Source organism: Procambarus clarkii, chromosome 1 (genome assembly GCF_040958095.1).
Source record: "Procambarus clarkii isolate CNS0578487 chromosome 1, FALCON_Pclarkii_2.0, whole genome shotgun sequence".
Lineage (NCBI taxonomy): Eukaryota > Metazoa > Arthropoda > Malacostraca > Decapoda > Cambaridae > Procambarus > Procambarus clarkii.
The window spans coordinates 58,841,232-58,863,662 of record NC_091150.1 but is presented as its reverse complement, the minus strand read 5'-3'; the positions used below and the strand labels follow the sequence as shown (position 1 = coordinate 58,863,662).

The 22,431-nt window shown below is 49.2% G+C and overlaps 1 protein-coding gene across 1 annotated transcript in view; it reads left to right on the top strand.

The window, feature by feature from the left end:
• Window positions 1–22,431, top strand: part of LOC123755425 (synaptogenesis protein syg-2) — a 773,573-nt gene that overhangs the window by 622,638 nt on the left and 128,504 nt on the right. Inside the window, exon 8 of the mRNA XM_069312426.1 lies at window positions 21,837–22,038. Coding sequence (XP_069168527.1) covers window positions 21,837–22,038 — 202 coding nt within the window. The remainder of the gene's footprint in view (window positions 1–21,836; window positions 22,039–22,431) is intronic.

Below are 22,431 nucleotides of genomic sequence, written 5' to 3'. Positions count from 1 at the left end.
GTATTAATCGCCCTCCCGTCCTCATGGGATGTTCCAGCTCAGTTAAATTCTCCCGTAATCACAATTTACCTGCCGAAATGTTACATCATAATAAATGCTAATAACAGATATAATACAATTGTGGTACATAAGGATTGAAAGAATAATAGTTATTGACTCTTACCCTTGCTGGTGGTGGTATAAGGCAGTCTAACGATTACTCACATACAGAAAATTATGGCCATAAATTCTATGCTAATTGAATAACTGAAATATGCACTTTCCTTTGTTATGCTAAGTCGCGGCAACAAATAGTGACTCCATTTCTTTGTTGTGAGTCATGCAGCGTTCTTGGTCTTGCAGGAAGTGTATTGTATCGATGTGAGAGGCTCACTCGGTCAGCACAATACTACAACGACGTTGCTTCACTCTCTCTAGTCAAGAGTAATGACGTCTCTTCTCCCGCCTCGGGCGTCACCCATATGCGTTTTATGTTAAGAAGTGGAAGGAGTTTTTTTTTTATTTCATGCTAACAGTACCCGGCCACGCGTTGCTGTGGCTCAGCAACGCACGTGCGTTGCTGAGCCACAGCAACCATCCCTGTCCCCCAGTCCTCCCCACAGTTTCCCCCTCACCCGTCTCCTCGGCCTCCCAACCATTCCCCACTCCACCATCCCCTCTTCCTTCCCACCATGCCCCACTCCCGTCCCTTTGTCCTCCCCTCCATTCTCCATTCCCCCATCCCCTAGTCCCTACCATCCCAAACTTCCCCGTCCCCTCGTCCTCCCCACCATCTCTCACTTCCGTCCCCTCGTCATCCCCACCATTCCCCACTCCCTCGTCCGATGCCTTCCCAAATGGTCTGATGTTCCCATCAGAAAATTGGGAACATCAAGTGATCTGATGTTCCCATCACTGAAATATAAGACAAACAGTTAAAAAATGAAATGAAAACATGAAATAGAAAAAAAATAAACTATACTCACGAAATGAACAGTATGGTAAACAACACAGCTCAATTCCAACGCAATTTACACAAAATAATTAAATCAAAATGAAAATAAATCAAAATCTATGCAAATTCAATTTATCAGTGCAATCAGAAACATTGAAATGGCATTGTAACATATTTAGTACAGCATGTGTGTTCCTCTTACATGCAACAGATGGCGCTGTTTTTCAAGAAAAGCTGCTTTACTTGTCACAGGTGTGGCATCTATACTTATGAAATGAACGGTATGGTAAACAACACAGCTCAATTCCAACACAATGTCACACAAAATAAGTCAATACAAAATAAAATAAATCGAAATCTATGAAAATAAAATTTATCAATGCAATCAGAAACATTCAAATGGAGGCGATGAGTCACAATAACGTGGCTGAAGTATGTTGACCAGACCACACACTAGAAATTGAAGGGACGACGACGTTTCGGACGTTTGAGAATGGTCCAGGACGGACCGAAACGTCGTCGTCCCTTCAATTTCTAGTGTGTGGTCTGGTCAACATTCAAATGGAATTCGTGACATATTTAGTATAGCATGCATGTTGCTATCATGTGCAACAGATGGCGCTGTTTTTCAGAAACGCATGTTTTTACCTGTCACAGGGGTGGCATCTATATAGTAGGTATATAAAAAGACTGGTATATTCGAATGGAACGTTGTGTCAGAATTTCAAAGCAATCAGTGAAGAGCTTTGGGAGATTACATCGTGTGTTGCTCTTACATCCAACAGATGGCGATGTTTAAAAAAAAAAAAACATGTTTTCTCCGGTCACAGATAAGGCATGTATACAGCAGATATATAGAAACACGCGCCTATTCGAATGCAACGTCGTGTCAAAATTTCAAAGCAATCGGTAAAGAGGTTTCGAAGATTTCTCTCACATGAAAAACACAGTCTTTCAAAAAAGCATGTTCTTTTCCGTCACAGACGTGACATCAATATAATATGTATATAGTATATAAAAACCTGCTCGGATGCGAATGGAACGTTGTGTGAAAATTTCAAAGCAATCGGTGAAGAACTTTCTGAGATTAGCGATTTTGAACAAACGAACATTTCCATTTTGATTTATATTGATTGCAATTTAATATGTAAGGGATGTATTTAGGGGATTTATTTTATTATATTTCAGTCCTGAGACTGGTAATTTCAATATCAAACTAGCTAGAGTCGCTTTGATAACGAGATGTAGACGACACTGGGAATATTAATCCCGTTTTTCTGAACAAAGTCGTCATTTTCGCAATCTCTTTTATGACTAAGATATTAATTTATATTTAAATTAATACAAAACACCAACATTTTATTTTCTGCTTGTTGCTTTAGAATTTATGATTGATATGGGAAATTTCCCACTTCAAGATAACCAACCTGACCTGCACTCACCTGAGGCCAGATAATTTCTTCTTGTCACAGTGGTATATAATCGTCCAGTCCAATACTTATCCTATATTATTTGGTGTCCAGTAAACCTCAAACATACACAGAAATGAAAGAGAGGAAGTAAACACCATATTAAAATTCTTCAACATTTACTAAAATAAAGCTATAGAGTAACGGTCTGAAAATATCTTACTTTCAAATTCAAAATTCAAATTCAAATGTTTATTCAGGTAAAGTACATACATACAAGGTGTGATACAGATATTGATGAATTTATAGACAGAGCTAGTACATACAATGCCTAAAGCCACTATTACGCAAAGCGTTTCGGGCAGTAAAAACACTAAAGATTAAAACTTAATACTAATTGAGATTAAAGTATAAAGTGTGTAGAGAAAATAAAAAAATAAAAAAGGGGGGGAACATGGCAGAAAAACAGCAAAAAATACAATTGAGTTGACAAACAGCATTGCTTAAAAATAGCAAACATGGATTGACATTATAGGGGTAAGGTAGGTTACAGGGAGTAAATTAGGTAGTGCTTAGTTTGTATCTTAAACTGGTTGAGAGAGGTACAGTCTTTAACATGATTGGGAAGGTAATTCCACATTCTGGATCCCATGATTTGTAGAGCATTTCTAGTTTGACTAAGTCGTACTCTTGGAATATCAAAAAGGTATTTGTTTCTGGTGTGGTGCTCATGGGTTCTGTTACAACCTTCAATGAAGCTTTTAAGGTCAGGATTGACATTACAGTTCAGCGTTTATATATATATATATATATATATATATATATATATATATATATATATATATATATATATATATATATATATGTGTGTGTGTGTGTGCAGTGACTTAATATCTAACATATTCAGAGATTTGAGTGATACCGAGATACCGAGTGATGTCTGGGGCCAGAGTTGGATACTGTCCTAACAGCAGCTTTGTGTTGAGTAATTAGAGGACGTAAATGATTTTGGGTAGTAGAACCCCAAGCACAAACTTATTTTACAGATGGCAACACTGCGAGAGTCAGTAATGATTAGGCAACACTCAACCAGTCTCTGTAGACTATTATATGAGGCTATCTTTTTTTGTCTCTAACCGTTTTAAGAACATTGAGCCACTTGAAACCCCACTTAATTATTTTAAGTACACTTTGACTCCACATGAATAATGCATATATAACTAGAGTCACTGTTTTAAATGAACAACGAAGATTTCACTCTAATGTCCGGCATCACAAAGACAGGGCCTTTCTCCTCACTATTTCTAACCTCATACACTTAACATAATATACAGTTCCTAATAACAAGAAGGAACGGAGGGGGGCGGGGGGATTTGTCTACCTTAATAATCGCTCCTGGATGCTCCGCAGGACATAGTGACGAAGTGTAGCTCACTCCAGGACTCCACGATGCTGAAATAGGTCTCCTCTCCATTGGTTCCTCCTTGTGTAGTTGGTCTCAACAGGTAGGCTGCGGTGCGGTGCTGGGGTTGCACATCAACTCCCCCCCAGCACCGTTTCTCGAGACAAACTTGGAGCACCACCTTTGTTTAGCCTCTATCACTGACCAGCTCCTCCACACTTCTTTGGAAGTCGATTGGAAGCTAATACTCTTAATCTCTCGAGAACTGCTCGAGAATTCGTCCCTCTAGAGGCTTAACTCTCTTCAAAACTATGGACCGCCGAGCGTCGCACTTGCTCGCTCTAACTCCAGGTGACTAGTGACAACAGATGTCCCACACCCGCCGCAAGGGCGCCTATCGTCACGTCACGTCATGTTACGCCCGAGGCGCTTCCCGATTGGTCCACCTGACCATGCCCCTGTCACCTACCAATCACGTGCCTCTTGAAACCCGGTACCAAAATCCTCTGGAGTATCCTCGGGCGAAAAAACTCCTCCCTCCCGAGTTGAATCTCCATTTTATGGTGGAGCCGCTCTCTCGCCTTGTCTCCTTACCTTGCGATGATTTCAGGAGTCAACCTCCCCGCGGTCCGGTCCCCGACCAGGCCTCCTGGTTGCTGGACTGGTCAACCCTATTCAAATTTTAAACACAAATATCTTCGCTTTGCAGCATCTCACCTCCTTTTAAGAGTTATAAAATATAACTAGGCTGCTTCTAGATATGTACAATGTCGGGGAATAGGACTATTACAGACGGGAGAGGAGAATACTAGATGGACTCTGTGTTGAAGCGGTGCCACACAGTGATTTGCAGCAGCTCAGTGAATGAGTTCAGTGAAATGGATATACTTTGTCTAACAATGCACAAACGTGAGGAGTTGAAGTATAAGTCCTCGCCTTATTCACACGCCATATAGCGTTTGCAAAAGGCGTGGATGGTGGCAGGAGTTATCACGCGGAAAGTTAGGAAGCCTACAGCCACTACTAGAGGTGAAGGAGGAACAGTGAGAGGCAACAAGAGACAGTACCACACGGGTCTGTACCTGCAACAGTGAGAGGTAACAAGAGACAGTACCACACGGGGCTGTACCTGCAGCCACTACCAGAGGTGAGGGAGGAACAGTGAGAGGCAACAAGAAACAGTACCACACGGGGCTGTACCTGCAACAGTGAGAGGCAACAAGAGACAGTACCACACGGGGCTGTACCTGCAACAGTGAGAGGCAACAAGAGACAGTACCACACGGGGCTGTACCTGCAGCCACTACCAGAGGTGAGGGAGGAACAGTGAGAGGCAACAAGAAACAGTACCACACGGGGCTGTACCTGCAACAGTGAGAGGCAACAAGAGACAGTACCACACGGGGCTGTACCTGCAGCCACTACCAGAGGTGAGGGAGGAACAGTGAGAGGCAACAAGAAACAGTACCACACGGGGCTGTACAAGTGTTGACCCCAGGACCAGCTGTCAACGCGACACGCCAGCAAGCGACCAAGTGACGTACAACAGAGCACGCTCCATCAGACAAATGTGAGGGTTGCTACCTGTTGAAGTTGTCTTCAGACCTCGTGTGGTGAGGTTTATAATGTTTCCAACTGCTAATTTTATTATTGCCTTATTATTAATTAGGTATTAGTTATGGTCTTATTCATCTATTAGCGAAGAGTCATAACAAGTGACAAGTTATAAGTGAAAGATTAAGCGAGTGGACATGTAGACGGCATGTTGTTATGCCTCATTTTAAGTAATTTCCACGATGGTTCAGTAAACATATGTTTAGTTATGGCTTCTCTGGCGTGAGACGTGACGTACTGCAGGCGAGTTGCAGCCAGAGTGAAGGTGTTGCAGCCAGAGTGAAGGTGTTGCAGCCAGAGTGAAGGTGTTGCAGCCAGAGTGAAGGTGTTGCAGCCAGAGTGAAGGTGTTGCAGCCAGAGTGAAGGTGTTGCAGCCAGAGTGAAGGTGTTGCAGCCAGAGTGTAGGTGTTGCAGCCAGAGTGAAGGTGTTGCAGCCAGAGTGAAGGTGTTGCAGCCAGAGTGTAGGTGTTGCAGCCAGAGTGAAGGTGTTACAGCCAGAGTGAGGTGTTGCAGCCAGAGTGAAGGTGTTGCAGCCAGAGTGAAGGTATTGCAGCCAGAGTGAAGGTGTTGCAGCCAGAGTGTAGGTGTTGCAGCCAGAGTGAAGGTGTTGCAGCCAGAGTGAAGGTGTTGCAGCCAGAGTGAAGGTGTTGCAGCCAGAGTGAAGGTGTTGCAGCCAGAGTGTAGGTGTTGCAGCCAGAGTGAAGGTGTTGCAGCCAGAGTGAAGGTGTTGCAGCCAGAGTGAAGGTGTTGCAGCCAGAGTGAAGGTGTTGCAGCCAGAGTGAAGGTGTTGCAGCCAGAGTGAAGGTGTTGCAGCCAGAGTGAAGGTGTTGCAGCCAGAGTGTAGGTGTTGCAGCCAGAGTGAAGGTGTTGCAGCCAGAGTGTAGGTGTTGCAGCCAGAGTGTAGGTGTTGCAGCCAGAGTGAAGGTGTTGCAGCCAGAGTGAAGGTGTTGCAGCCAGAGTGAAGGTGTTGCAGCCAGAGTGAAGGTGTTGCAGCCAGAGTGAAGGTGTTGCAGCCAGAGTGAAGGTGTTGCAGCCAGAGTGAAGGTGTTGCAGCCAGAGTGAAGGTGTTGCAGCCAGACTGAAGGTGTTGCAGCCAGAGTGAAGGTGTTGCAGCCAGAGTGAAGGTGTTGCAGCCAGAGTGAAGGTGTTGCAGCCAGAGTGAAGGTGTTGCAGCCAGAGTGAAGGTGTTGCAGCCAGACTGAAGGTGTTGCAGCCAGAGTGAAGGTGTTGCAGCCTGGCGGAGCAACATGGTTCACATCCACTAGTCATTACTCTCCGAGGCTGTGTGTATATAAATATGAAAGTTTAAATTCATCTCTGCCATTCTCTGGCTAATGATTATATATGTGGAAGCAAGTTTTATTACTGCTGACTTAACCAACGGTATTTACTGGACGGTACATTGTGGTGATCTAAACATCGGTATTACATTGTGGAGACTGTGTGGAGGCTGGTGTTACACTGTTGGCACTGTGTGGAGGCTGGTGTTACACTGCTGGGACTGTGTGGAGGCTGGTGTTACACTGTTGGCACTGTGTGGAGGCTGGTGTTACACTGCTGGGACTGTGTGGAGGCTGGTGTTACACTGCTGGGACTGTGTGGAGGCTGGTGTTACACTGTTGGCACTGTGTGGAGGCTGGTGTTACACTGCTGGGACTGTGTGGAGGCTGGTGTTACACTGCTGGGAATGTGTGAAGGCTGGTATTACACTGCTGGGACTGTGTGGAGGCTGGTGTTACACTGCTGGGACTGCATGGAGGCTGTTATTAAGCTCTGTGGAGGCTTGTAGATTACTGTATGGAGGCTGGTTTTACACAGTGTGGAACCTGGTATTATACTGTGGGGACTGTGTTGTGGCTGGTATTACACTGTGTGGTGGTTGGCATAACACTGTGTGGAGGCTGGTATTTCAGTGTGATGGCTGGTACTACACTTTGTAGATGCTCGTATTACAATGTGTGGAGGCTGGTATTACACTGTTGGGACTGTGTGGAGGCTGTTATTACACTGTTGGGACTGTGTGGAGGCTGTTATTACACTGTTGGGACTGTGTGGAGGCTGTTATTACACTGTTGGGACTGTGTGGAGGCTGTTATTACACTGTTTTGACTGTGTGGAGGCTGGTATTACACTGTTGGGACTGTGTGGAGGCTGTTATTATACTGTTTTGACTGTGTGGAGGCTGTTATTACACTGTTGGGACTGTGTGGAGGCTGTTATTACACTGTTGGGACTGTGTGGAGGCTGTTGTTACACTGTTGGGACTGTGTGGAGGCTGTTATTACACTGTTGGGACTGTGTGGAGGCTGTTATTACACTGTTGGGACTGTGTGGAGGCTGTTATTACACTGTTGGGACTGTGTGGAGGCTGTTATTACACTGTTGGGACTGTGTGGAGGCTGTTATTACACTGTTTTGACTGTGTGGAGGCTGTTATTACACTGTTGGCACTGTGTGGAGGCTGGTGTTACACTGTTGGCACTGTGTGGAGACTGGTGGTACACTGTTGGCACTGTGTGGAGGCTGGTGTTACACTGCTGGGACTGTGTGGAGGCTGTTATTACACTGTTGGCACTGTGTGAAGGCTGGTGTTACACTGTTGGCACTGTGTGGAGGCTGGTGTTACACATTTGGCACTGTGTGGAGGCTGGCGTTAGTCGTGGAGTTTGTGGGGCTGAGGTCATGCAGTGATTGCACTTCCGGTCTTCAAGTCAGTCGTGTTAAACGACTAACTTGACGTACACAGTTACAGTGTTGACAGCTCACACAAGCAGTTTTTTGTATATTACAGGAAAGCTAGTAGGAGTACACATCCGCTGGCCTGACTCGGTGGTCGTAGTGCACGACTGTGACGAGGGTCATTAGTGTTGACACTGTGGGAGGACAGATTGCCGTTTTTCAGAAATTTTCCTGTGCGGGCCCTAAGCCTTCGGCTGGCTCACTAAGTTTTACTTGTTTCTTGTTTCTGTTTTACTTAGACGAAGTATGAGTATTTATGATTATTATGTTCTCATTAGTGAGATTATGTCACATGTGTTTAACAACAACTTCTACTCTTTTGAATCTAAGTTGAAATCTTAATGGGTTTGTAACTGTGCACTGTGTTAGATAATGTTCCAGTGGTCTGTCGGGCATTTCTCCGCAGTGCTGACATTTCCTCTTATCTTCTGGAACCTGTAAGCATATTTCCCATAAACATGCGAATCCAAGCCTGATGTGATGTAAGTGCACTTCTGTTGTTCTACTGCTCCCTTTCATCAAACTAAGTGGTTCGTAGTTGGTTGAATTCTTGTACCAACCCGCAGATCCTGATGTTGCAACTGCTGTGCTGTGGTCACTGTACATCTGCATTGCTCTGTTTCTAATTACTTTCTTAATCTGTGATAGACTCTGTGGTGTGTAAATGTCCTCTTTTTTTTCTTAGTTGCAAGTTTTGCAGCTTTGTCTGCAGTGTCATTTCCTACTATTCCCCACATGACTTGCATGTGAAGTTGATAAATATCTGACGGCCTTGACGTTTGAGTGTTTGCATTAATGCTATAACATTTATGATCAGATGAATGTTATCACTTATGTGTTATTGTTGCAAGATTTCAGTGGCAGTTCACGAATCTGTATGAATGACAGCATGTTGTCGTTGTTCAGCAAGGGCATGTTCCAAAGCCTTTTGAACGGCTAGCATCTCTGTTTGTAAAGTTGGCCTCCCGGTTGAGTCTCCAACTAATTACAGAATTTCCTGCCTTAACTGCCGATCCGGGTTTATGTCCCTGTTGGTATACTGATCAATCTGTGAAGTATGTGAAGTTGTCAGATACCAAGTATGCTTTTATGTGCATCTGTGCAATATTATGCAGCAGATGAGGATTAGTCTGTTTTTTCCCTTCAAGAGCCATAATCTTAAAGTCTGCTGGCAGCGATTCCCAAGGGGGCTTGCATAACGAAGTCTGCATGTATTTCGTCGACACCCCTCTCAGTGCAACCCGTTCTCGCAAATTTAATAAGCCAATATTGACTTATTAAATATGTGCATAGGTGATATACTAAACATAATAGATACCCTTAAAAAGATTCATAGAAAACACCGACCTTACCTAACCTTGTTAGTATCTTAAGATAAGCATCTTATTGCTTCGTAATTACAATTATTACCTAACCTATAATAGGTATAGGTTAAGTAATAATTGTAATTACGAAGCAATAAGATGCTTATCTTAAGATACTAACAAGGTTAGGTAAGGTCGGTGTTTTCTATGAATCTTTTTAAGGGTATCTATTATGTTTAGTATATCACCTATGCACGTAGTTAATAAGTCAATATTGACTTTACGAATTTGCGAGAACGGGTTGCTCAGTGACTGTATTTGTTATATCGTATGTATTGATGTTGTTTATTGCTCAATGGGTCCACCTGTTGCTATTGGAAGCTCTTCTGTCCCTAGTTCGTGCTCCAGTGATTATATATTTAACTGAACTGATTCTTGGTCTGTTCAACATCTTGGTAAGCACTCAGGCAGCAATCCATTTTACTCATATTTCAATAGATGTTAGTTTGGTTTCTAGTCTTAGGTCTAGTAGTTTAGTTCATCTGGGAGCCCCTGTTATGACTCGCACTGCATCATTTTGGATAACCTCAACGTTAGCCCACTGGCCAGGAGAAAGAGTGGCGAGGCAGACAAAAAGCAGGTGATACATAATCAACAGGGAACGAACGGCGTGTATGTAAAACATTGTTAACACTGTGTTCCGCTCCGAGACTCGGTCCTGTGATTGCTCTCATTATATTCTTATCCTCGAGAATAGGTGCTGTTTGCATGAAGGGTTTACCCTACCAATGACAGCATCAGGACAAATGTAGGGAGATGCGTTGATGTTGAGGAGGAGAAGAAAGTCAAAAGTGTTAGATGTGTTGGGCCGTAGAGAGAGGACTGGCGACGAAAACAGAGGCGGACGTTAGAGGGAGACTCCCCGCACCGTGGGGCGGGGTGACGAGTTCACGGCGGCAGGTGATCCACGCTCGGCGTAGCGTTGTGCGCTAGACGGTAACTAATATTTCTCTGGGAACTTGTATATCGGAAAGCGCAAGCAGAACGCTTCCCAAATCATCCACGTGTCATCGGGCACCTGGCCATCAGGCGGTGGCCTCGGCTGAGACATCTTATCCGGCACCCTATAAACAAACTTCTTCACCCGCGACATCCAGACAGTGGACGAGTAGCACGGGATCGGAAGCACTCAGACATCCCGATAAGGGCCCAACACCGGGCCCCCACAGGGCACGACCCCAGCAGTCGGGACTAGGCTTTCCCCAGACTGGGACAACGAAGGAGGGGGAACCGCAGGGGATGCAGGCGCAGCATCGACCCCACCACAGGGCACAGGAGCCGAGGCCCCCCGGCGCACATTTTTCCGCAACACCACGACGAGGTCCCGATCATCAGGGGCAACCCCCACTATGGAGATCCAACAGCAGGAGACGCAGGAGGGGAGGGGGCACAAGTAGCAACTTCGGAGCCCCTCACAGCAGCACCATCCTCTGCAGGGGGCGCCAGATCACCATACTCCCCCACCATCTCCCAAGGCACACCACGAAGGGGAGACACACTCCGAGCCCGCCGCGAACGCTTCGAGACAGGCCGCACCACACCACTCCCAGCAGGCCCCTCCGCAGGCACGACCACCATCTTCACATCCACACAGGCCACACCCGCACCGTCCGAAGAGTCCACAGAGGCCACATCACCCACACTGTCCGCATCATCCAGGGAAACAGCCTCAGAACACCGACGCGCACGCTTCTGCCAAGGGATGGATAGAGCAGAACTACAGTCGCAAACACATACAGATGCGGCAGGCATCTCTTCCTGCTGAAGCCCCCCCCCCACTCCAAAACAACAGGACCCGCATCCCCGGGAGCCGGTACCACATCCACAGACGGGGGTGGGACATAGGCATCCACCACACGCAGTGCGGGCGACGGCCCAACATTCGTACACTCCGGCGCAACAACTACCTCTGGGACCACAGCAGGTAACAGACTAGACGTATAAGGCATAGTAACCGCCTCAACAGGCAGAGCAGTAGACAAGCAAGAAGGCGCCTCAGGCACAGCACCCACTCCATCCTCAAAAGCGTCCGAAGGCAACAGGGGTGGAAAGTTCTCCACACGAAAAACATGCACCCTGCCAGTTGCTCCCACGTCGCACGCTGCAGCAAGATGACCCACATTACCACACCTGTAACAGGTGCGTGGTTCCCCACGATACTGGCAGCGGAGCATGTAACCCAACACGGACACAGAGGACGGAACACTACTCTACAGAGACATGGTCAGGGTGCGGGAACCGTCAAGCATCCCAGTACAGTGCCCTGCAAGTACCTTGTCCCAACGAATGCTTAGCACAGTACCAAACCGTCCAAACGCAGCAGTTAGGAGATCGTCGTTAAACTCGAAGGGGGCACCACGCACCGACACATATGTCAAGGCGACGTTCACTACCTTAACAGAACCGGCGGCATCAGGGAGAGGGTAATCATGCCCCTCACACCGCCCCAGAAACGCCTGAAATGCAGCCCGATGACGAAACTTGACCACGGCGCGGTTCCCCTGCAGCAGCTGGACGCCCACTAATTCCGACAACTGCGCATGAAAAACATCCACCAGGGCAACACCAACCAACAAGTGGTCCACTGGCACCGTAAAAGCCAGACCAGCCGACGAGGTCCTCTTCAATGGAGGCCGGTAAGACCCCATGTCTCCTCAACAGGCGCACCACGCCCACCCGGGGGACAACACCCCCACAGCCGTCACATATATACTCCTCCTCATTATATTCAGTCGTGATTTTGCTCTCCTTCATATATTGAATATGCTTATTGAATGTCATTTTTAGAATCTATCCACACTCCAAGATATTGATAGTGTGTAACTCACTGAAGGTTAATATCTTGAATGCGTAGGTGCCTGTCTGGAGTGTTTCCACCTAGTCTCATTGGCTTAGACTTCTGTGCAGATATGTTTAGCCCTAAAATGCTGCATTCAGATGTTATTTTATCTAACACCCCTTGTGCTGTATTTAAACTTGAAGGACCTGTAATGTCTAATGCTATAATATCAGCATAGCTTAGCAATTTAACCCCTTCTTCAAATGTCATGGTAACGAGGTTTTCAATAAAGATGTTAAAAAGACTAGGATTGAGGACCCCTCCTCGTGGAGTCCCATTCTCATGCAAGTTTTTTTTTATTACTTTTTTATTGATATAAAAAGCCAAAATACAAGCACATAACAAGGAAAGAACAGAAAAAAATAACAAAATCACATGGCACAGGAAAGAGACAAATCACATCATATAAAAAGCAAAAAGAACATCAACAAAACAACAATATAAAGACAAATTACAGAGGAGCACAAGAACACGCAACAGGCATGCGCCACACACCATAAAACAGGCATAAAAGGCATGCGCCACACACCATAAAACTGGCATAAAAGGCATGCGCCACACACCATAAAACAGGCATAAAAGGCATGCGCCACACACCATAAAACAGGCATAAAAGGCATGCGCCACACACCATAAAACAGGCATAAATAATAAAGTTGGTACATAGCAAAGAAAAAGGCCCATATAGGAGGCAGGAAAGAAACACAAAACACACAAAGGGACACGAGCAAAGAAACTGCACAAATACACAACAAATAAATGACACATAAATAACATAAGGACAAGAACAAAAAAAAACATAACAAATGTACAGAAAGCCATCCCCTCTAAAACAGAAAAAAGGGGGGAGGCAAGAACACACAAACACGGGCAGTCCGACCCCCACACAAAGGAGCATAACCGGACACAAATAAGGGCACCAACAACCGAGTAACATGATACCAAAAAAAACATACTAGAACATAAATAAAATAAATAACATAAATGTTGTACAAAGAATAAAGAAATCACGAGGACAAGAAAATAAACACACGCACACAAGCGACGTACACAACCACACCGCCCGCCACCCCAACACAATACACTGGGTGCGCGCAATGACACGAAAGAAATAACACCAAACACCCACAACCGCACACAACCACAACACAAATACCCATACCAAAGGCAAAGCACAAAACAAATCGCAAACACAACAAAACAGGCCACGCATGGGCAAGAACAACACCCACACGCACAGACAAGGACACCCACCTGTGCACGCATGCACCGGGGAAACATCACGCACAACACAGACAGAAACCAATCACACCAATCACTCATACTTCTCCGGGTACTCCCGAGCTGGAAACCGTAAGCAATAAGCTTCCCAAACAAGTTGGTCACTTTCGGGAATCGGACACCCAGGAGTCGCAGTAGGCCGAGGCATCGAATTCGGCACTCCCGAGACAAAACACTGCGAGCATCCCGAGCCGAGCGACGACACTTAAAAAGAGGCCGCTGATCGTCGGAACTGTCACCCCCAGCAAGCGGTGTCCCAGAAGAACCATCGGCAGGTGGCCCCAAAGCTGGGGCAGCACGATCACGCAGAACAGCATCCTCCACAATGCGGGGCAAAAAGCCACCACCAGGAACGGAGACCGGAGTCGGAGAAGGAAGAGACACAACAAGCGGAAGGGTAGACTCCAGCACACGTGAGGTATCCAGTGAGGGCGACGGAATCGGCAGAAGAGAAGAAGTACTCGTCAACTAGGAAACTGCGAGAGGCGACGAGGCAGAGGACGTGGGTGGAGACACACATACCACTGCCCCGCCAACCCTGGGAAGCACATGTCCTCCAGCTGGAGATGCAGGCGCCACCCCTACAGCATCCCCCAAGGCCACCGGATGTGGATGCACTTCCGCAGTTATCGAACGACGAAGGTCCGAAACAGGCGCCCCCAGGTCCCCCGAGCTCACCGACGGGGCAGACATATCAGATCCAGACATAGCGACATCCGGAACCGCCGCGGGATCCACACCAGGCACTTTCACAGAGCGAGGATCCGCAAGGGAGTCCACACGCACAGATAAGCAAGAAAAAACATCCTTCAGGAAAACTGAAGGGGCTTCAGCATGAGCAGCGTCGCAACCGGCCACTACGTGGCCCTCAACACCACACCGGAAACACGTGTGGGTTTGACCCTGATAGAAAGTCCTCAGAGATAGTCCACAAAACGAGACCCTGGACGGTATAGGGCTCGTGAGCCGCATGACAAGTGTGCGTGAACCCAGCCGGACCCCCTTCAGTCGGCCCGCACTCAAAATGTTGAACCGGTGCTTCACCACCGTCCCAAATCGTGTAAACAAGGACATGAGGGCCGTCTTGAGGAAGGTCACCGGCACGCCGTGAACACTCACAAACGACAAGGGCCCCAAGGGATCCGAGATCTCCACAGACACAGCCGAAGCAGGAAGAGGAAGAGTGCGGCCATCCCAGCGAGCTACAAACTCCTGGTAAACATGTGACATGGCGAACGACACCGCAACACGGGTAGGCGACTACTTCTCGAGGCCCAAGAGCTCGAGGATGTCAACGCCGAGGACGTCCAGGAGAGCAACCTCTACAACGGGCCAGTCCACAGCAGCAGAAAAGTTCAGCCACACTGTGTCGATCCTCCGAATGCGGCTAATACCAGCCGCGTCCATACCGGCAGGCAGGGCCCCGACCAGCGGGCGCTCCGAACCCCCCCACAGCAAACCGCCACTCAGCAACGGCAGACGACTACTGACAGCCGGAGCCCGACGGCTGCACCCTCTGGTGCCACAGCCAGGAATCCCATTCTCATGCAGTTTTTTTTTTCCAGCTTTCTTCCAAGAGGTCGGTAGTTTTCCTTGCTGCCAAGTTCCAAATATCCCTTGTTCTCCAGCAGGACCTGTGTGTGCGATCATTGAGTATGTAATGTTATCAGCACCTGGTGCAGTGTCCTTGCCACCTTTTTTGGCTCTGATTAGTTCTTGTTTGGTGAAGGGACAGTCACATTCGTCATTTGTATCTATGCTCTCTTGAATTGTTGTCAACCTTTCTTGTTTTAATTGTTCTTGCTTTAATATGAAGCTGCTGTTTCTGCAAATTGGAGTGCAAGACTCTCAGCCTTCTGCAATGTTGCATACATGCCTGTGGTCGGGCTGGTCGACCTGATATGGTTTTAATCTGGCCCCATATCTTGCCAAGACTACTATGTTCATTTAGAGTTTGACACCACTCAAACCATCTTGCCTACTTTACCTCTCTAGAAACTCGTCTTGCTTCAGATATCACCGCTCTTAGCAGAGTTCTTCCTTCTGGTGTTGGGGTTCTCTTTAGATGTTTTCTGAAGATGTGGACTCTGTGGGTTTGTTCTTTAACTTCATTACAATAAAACCAATAGTTCTTTCGTTTTGTGTTTCCCGGGATAATGATTTAAATAGCTTTGTGGAGATTGGTCTCGTGTATGTTCAAATCCTCAGGTGGCGTGTATGTTGCATACCATTTTTCAAGTTCTTCTTGGTATATATTCCATTTGGCCTTTGTTAAATTCCACCGAGGTTATGCAGGTGGTTTAGGAGGTCGTTCTATGTTTAGTGTTTGTGATAGTAGTATAGTACTCACCTAATTGTGCTTGCGGGGGTTGAGCTCTGGCTCTTTGGTCCCGCCTGTCAACCGTCAATCGATGTACCGATTCCTGAGCCTACTGGGATCTATCATATCTACATTTGAAACTGTGTATAGAGTCAGCCTGCACCACATCACTTCCTAGTGCATTCCATTTACTAACTACTCTGACACTGAAAAAGTTCTTTCTAATGTCTCTGTGGCCCATTTGGGTACTCAGCTTCCACTTGTGTCCCCTTGTGCGTGTGCCACTCGTGTTAAATAATCCATCCTTGTCCACCCTGTCAATTCCCCCTGAGAATTTTGTATGTGGTGATCATGTCTCCCCTAGCTCTCCCTATAGTGACAGTAGTATGGTGATCACCAGGTCTACCTCCCACTTCGCCTGATGCTTGAGTGCAGTTGAGATTAACGTAAGATCAAGGGAACCCTCCTTGAATGTGTTTGGGTTCACCTGTGTTGAGAAGTGTAATATCAGGTACTTCTACCAGGGCTGCATCTAAATGGCGCCCATCTGCATTGGCTGCCCCAGTCGCACCTAACTCTTGATGATGAGCATTAAAATCCCCAGCAATAGTTAAATTTTCGTGCGTGGCCAAGGCAAGCACTGCCTCTGCGTCTAGTTTATATCTAGGGGGCTTGTAGACGTTACATGTGAACAGCTCAATATTAGCCATATTCACTGTTACTGCTAATACCTCTTCTTCCTCCTCACATGATAGTGAGTCTATTTTCTTGCTGGGTAAGGTGTTTCTGACTAGGGTCATTAACCCTCTTCGTCTCCCCTGTTCATACGGTATAACATAGTGCTGATATTCAGCTAATCTGAAGGACTTAGTGGCTGGGAAAAGAGTTTCTTCCAAAACGATTATATCTGCTTTCGTACTGCTTGCAGCTTCCTGAAGGGTGTGGTTTTTATTTCCAAGACCTTTAATGTTCCACTGCAGTATTCGTAATGACCAGACGACAGTTTCGGTGGGTGTTGCCTGTTCTAGTAGAACTCCTTCGGAATCGACCTCTATATTCTCCACCTCACAAGTCGTGTCGCTGCTAATCGGACTGCAATGATTGTTCATGGTCATCCCCGGCATTGTTGGAATCTGTGCATCCCTGTTGTCTCATCACTTTGTTGTTGGAATTGCTGCACATCGGACTGCATGGATTGCTCGTGGCCGTTTCTTGTGTTGTTGGAATCAGTGCATCTCTGCCATCCATTATTTCGTTGTTGATGTAGCAGCATATCAAGCTGCACTGATTATTCATACCCGCCTCTTGTGTTGTTGGAACCTGTGCATCTTTAATGATAAATACTTCTTTGTTGGTGTTGTTGCATACCAGACTGCATTTGGCTGATGATGTCTATCTCTTGTGTTGTAAGATCCTGTTGATCTTGATCTTGAGTGGCCACTGCTTCTTGTAATTGCTTTTGTGAATGTTGATGATCTAGTGTCTTGACTACCCGTTTGTTGTTGGGTAGTCTGTATGTTCATATGGGGGCCTGACGGCTGAGTGGACAGCGCTCGGGATTCTTAGTCCTAAAGTTCCGGGTTCGGACCCTGGATGCACCTGTTCACCTAGCAGTAAATAGATACCGTGGAGTTAGACAGATGTAACGGGCTACTTCCTGGGGATGTGTAACAAAAAGGAGGCCTGGTCGAGGACAGGGCCGCAGGACCGCTAAGCCCCGAAATCATCTTAAGGTAACCTCAAGATAGATCTTCTTGAGTTATCTTGAGATGATTTCGGGGCTTTAGTGTCCCCGCGGCCCGGTCCTCGACAAGGCCTCCACCCCCAGGAAACAGCCCGTGACAGCTGACTAACACCCAGGTACCTATTTTACTGCTAGGTAACAGGAGCATAGGGTGAAAAAAACTCTGCCCATTGTTTCTCGCAATGTTTCTTTCTTGTGATCCTGTGGTCCCGGGATCGAACCCGGGACCACAGGATCGCAAGTGCAGCGAGCTGTCCGCTCGGCCGATCGGCTCCCTCCTGCTCTGTAATAGTGACTGTATGAGGGGTGGGAGTGTAACAGTGACTGTAGGAGGGTGGGAGTGTAACAGTGACTGTAGGAGGGTGGGAGTGTAACAGTGACTGTAGGAGGGTGGGAGTGTAACAGTGACTGTAGGAGGGGTGGGAGTGTAACAGTGACATCTAGCCGGACATCCGGCTAGATGTCACGTTGTTTATCCTCTTGTGCTCCGTCTTGTCTCAGACTGTCTACTTCTTGTGTTACTGTGGTCTGCTGCACGATCTTGTCCATTATTACACAAGTGATTTCTTGAGTCTGTTGTTGTGAGGCGTTCTGCGTCACCCGTAGACAATTGATAATGGTCTCTGCCATGATCTTCACCATGTTTTTCAGCAGGACCTCGGTAAAACTGTAAATTTGTTGTGTTGCCCCTAGTAACACTGGGGGAGGCCAGAGTGCCCCGAGTAACACTGGGGGAGGCCAGAGTGCCCCTAGTAACACTGGGGGAGGCCAGAGTGCCCCGAGTGACACTGGGGGAGGCCAGAGTGCCCCTAGTAACACTCGGGGAGGCCAGAGTGCCCCGAGTGACACTGGGGGAGGCCAGAGTGCCCCGAGTGACACTGGGGGAGGCCAGAGTGCCCCGAGTAACACTGGGGGAGGCCAGAGTGCCCCTAGTAACACTCAGGGAGGCCAGAGTGCCCCGAGTGACACTGGGGGAGGCCAGAGTGCCCCGAGTGACACTGGGGGAGGCCAGAGTGCCCCGAGTGACACTGGGGGAGACCAGAGTGCCCCGAGCGACACTGTGGGAGGCCAGAGTGCCCCGAACGACACTGTGGGAGGCCAGAGTGCCCCGAGTGACACTGTGGAAGGCCAGAGTGCCCCAAGTGACACTGGGGGAGGCCAGAGTGCCCCGAGTGACACTGGGGGAGGCCAGAGTGCCCCGAGTGATATTGTGGGAGGCCAGAGTGCCCCGAGTGACACTGGGGGAGGCCAGAGTGCCCCGAGTGACACTGTGGGAGGCCAGAGTGCCCCGAGTAACACTGGGGAAGGCCAGAGTGCCCTGAATGACACTGCGGGAGGCCAGATTGCCCCGAGTGACACTGGGGGAGGCCAGAGTGCCCCGAGTGACACTGGGGGAGGCCAGAGTGCAATGAATGACACTGTGGGAGGCCAGAGTGCCTCGAGTGACACTGGGGGAGGCCAGAGTGCCCCGAGTGACACTGGGGGAGGCCAGAGTGCCCCGAGTGACACTGGGGGAGGCCAGAGTGCCCCGAGTGACACTGGGGGAGGCCAGAGTGCGCTGAAGGATACTGTGGGAGGCCAGAGTGCGCTGAATGACACTGTGGGAGGCGAGAGTGCTCTGAATGACACTGTGGGAGGGAGAGAGTGGAGGGTTCAGCTGACTGTGGGAGAGTGGAGGGTTCAACTGACTGTTGATTCTATTAATGCGTAGACTCCTCCCATGTGTAGACTCCTCCTATGTGTAGACACCATCCACGCGTAGACACCACCCATGCGTAGACTCCTCCCACGCATAGACTCCTCCCATGTGTAGACACCACCCACGCATAGACTTCTCGCATGTGTAGACACCACCCACGCATAGACTTCTCCCATGTGTAGACACCACCCACGCATAGACTTCTCCCATGTGTAGACACCACCCATGTGTAGACTCCTCCCATGTGTAGACACCACCCACGCATAGACTTCTCCCATGTGTAGACACCACCCACGCATAGACACCACCCACGCGTAGACACCACCCACGCGTAGACACCACCCACGCATAGACACCACCCACGCGTAGACACCACCCACGCGTAGACACCACCCACGCATAGACACCACCCACGCGTAGACACCACCCACGCGTAGACACCACCCACGCGTAGACACCACCCACGCGTAGACACCATCCACGCGTAGACACCACCCACGCATAGACTTCTCCCATGTGTAGACACCAAGCACGTGTAGACACCACCCACGTGTAGACACCATCCACGCGTAGACACCACCCACGCGTAGACACCACCCACGCATAGACACCACCCACGCGTAGACACCACCCACGCATAGACACCACCCACGCGTAGACACCATCCACGCGTAGACACCACCCACGCATAGACTTCTCCCATGTGTAGACACCAAGCACGTGTAGACACCATCCACGTGTAGACACCATCCACGCGTAGACACCACCCACGCGTAGACACCACCCACGCGTAGACACCACCCACGCGTAGACTCCTCCCACACGAAGACTCCACCCACGCGTAGACACCACCCACGCGTAGACACCACCCACGCGTAGACACCACCCACGCGTAGACACCACCCACGCGTAGACACCACCCACGCGTAGACACCACCCACGCGTAGACACCACCCACGCGTAGACACCACCCACGCGTAGACACCACCCACGCATAGACACCACCCACGCGTAGACTCCTCCCACACGAAGACACCACCCACGCGTAGACACCACCCACGCGTAGACACCACCCACGCGTAGACTCCTCCCACACGAAGACTCCACCCACGCGTAGACACCACCCACGCGTAGACACCACCCACGCGTAGACACCACCCACACGTAGACTCCTCCCACACGAAGACACCACCCACGCGTAGACACCACCCACGCGTAGACACCACCCACGCGTAGACTCCTCCCACACGAAGACTCCACCCACGCATAGACTTCTCCCATGCGTAGACACCAGCGACGCGTAGACACCACCCACGTGTAGACACCACCCACACGAAGACACCACCCACGTGTAGACACCACCCACACGAAGACACCACCCACGCGTAGACACCACCCACGTGTAGACACCACCCACACGAAGACACCACCCACGTGTAGACACCACCCACACGAAGACACCACCCACGCGTAGACACCACCCACGCGTAGACACCACCCACGTGTAGACTCCTCCCATGTGTAGACACCACATACGTGTAGACACCACATACGTGTAGACACCACCCACGCGTAGACACCACCCACGCGTAGACTCCTCCCACACGAAGACACCACCCACGCGTAGACACCACCCACGCGTAGACACCACCCACGCGTAGACTCCTCCCACACGAAGACTCCACCCACGCATAGACTTCTCCCATGCGTAGACACCAGCGACGCGTAGACACCACCCACGTGTAGACACCACCCACACGAAGACACCACCCACGTGTAGACACCACCCACACGAAGACACCACCCACGCGTAGACACCACCCACGTGTAGACACCACCCACACGAAGACACCACCCACGTGTAGACACCACCCACACGAAGACACCACCCACGCGTAGACACCACCCACGCGTAGACACCACCCACGTGTAGACTCCTCCCATGTGTAGACACCACATACGTGTAGACACCACATACGTGTAGACACCACCCACGCGTAGACACCACCCACGCGTAGACACCACCCACGCGTAGACACCACCCACGCGTAGACACCACATACGTGTAGACACCACCCACGCGTAGACACCACCCACGCGTAGACACCACCCACGCGTAGACACCACCCACGCGTAGACACCACCCACACGTAGACACCACCCACGCGTAGACACCACCCACACGTAGACACCACCCACGCGTAGACACCACCCACACGTAGACACCACCCACGCGTAGACACCACCCACACGAAGACACCACCCACGTGTAGACACCACCCACACGTAGACACCACCCACGCGTAGACACCACCCACACGTAGACACCACCCACGCGTAGACACCACCCACACGTAGACACCACCCACGCGTAGACACCACCCACGCGCAGACACCACCCACGTGTAGACACCACCCACACGAAGACACCACCCACGTGTAGACACCACCCACGTGTACCCTTAACCAATGTGTGTTTCCTTGGGCACAGACCTGCCGGTGTGCGTGGACGGGCCGCAGACGGTGACGGTGGTGGAGGGGGACGACGTCCGCCTGGCGTGTCGCGTAGACGCCAAGCCCGAGGACGACCTCCGCTTCACCTGGTACTTTAACAACACACTCGACACCGTGGAGGTGGAGAGGCACCGCATCCAGGTCCAGCCAGGACTTAGCTACCTCGACTACACCCCTAGGTACTGTCTGTACCTCCTACAGTCACTGTTACACTCTCCCACCCTCCTACAGTCACTGTTACACTCCCACCCTCCTACAGTCACTGTTACACTCCCACCCTCCTATAGTCACTCTTACACTCCCACCCTCCTACAGTCACTGTTACACTCCCACCCTCCTACAGTCACTGTTACACTCTCCCACCCTCCTACAGTCACTGTTACACTCCCACCCTCCTACAGTCACTGTTACACTCCCACCCTCCTATAGTCACTCTTACACTCCCACCCTCCTACAGTCACTGTTACACTCCCACCTTCCTACAGTCACTGTTACACTCCCACCCTCCTACAGTCACTGCTACACTCCCACCCTCCTTCAGTCACTGTCACACTCCCACCCTCCTACAGTCA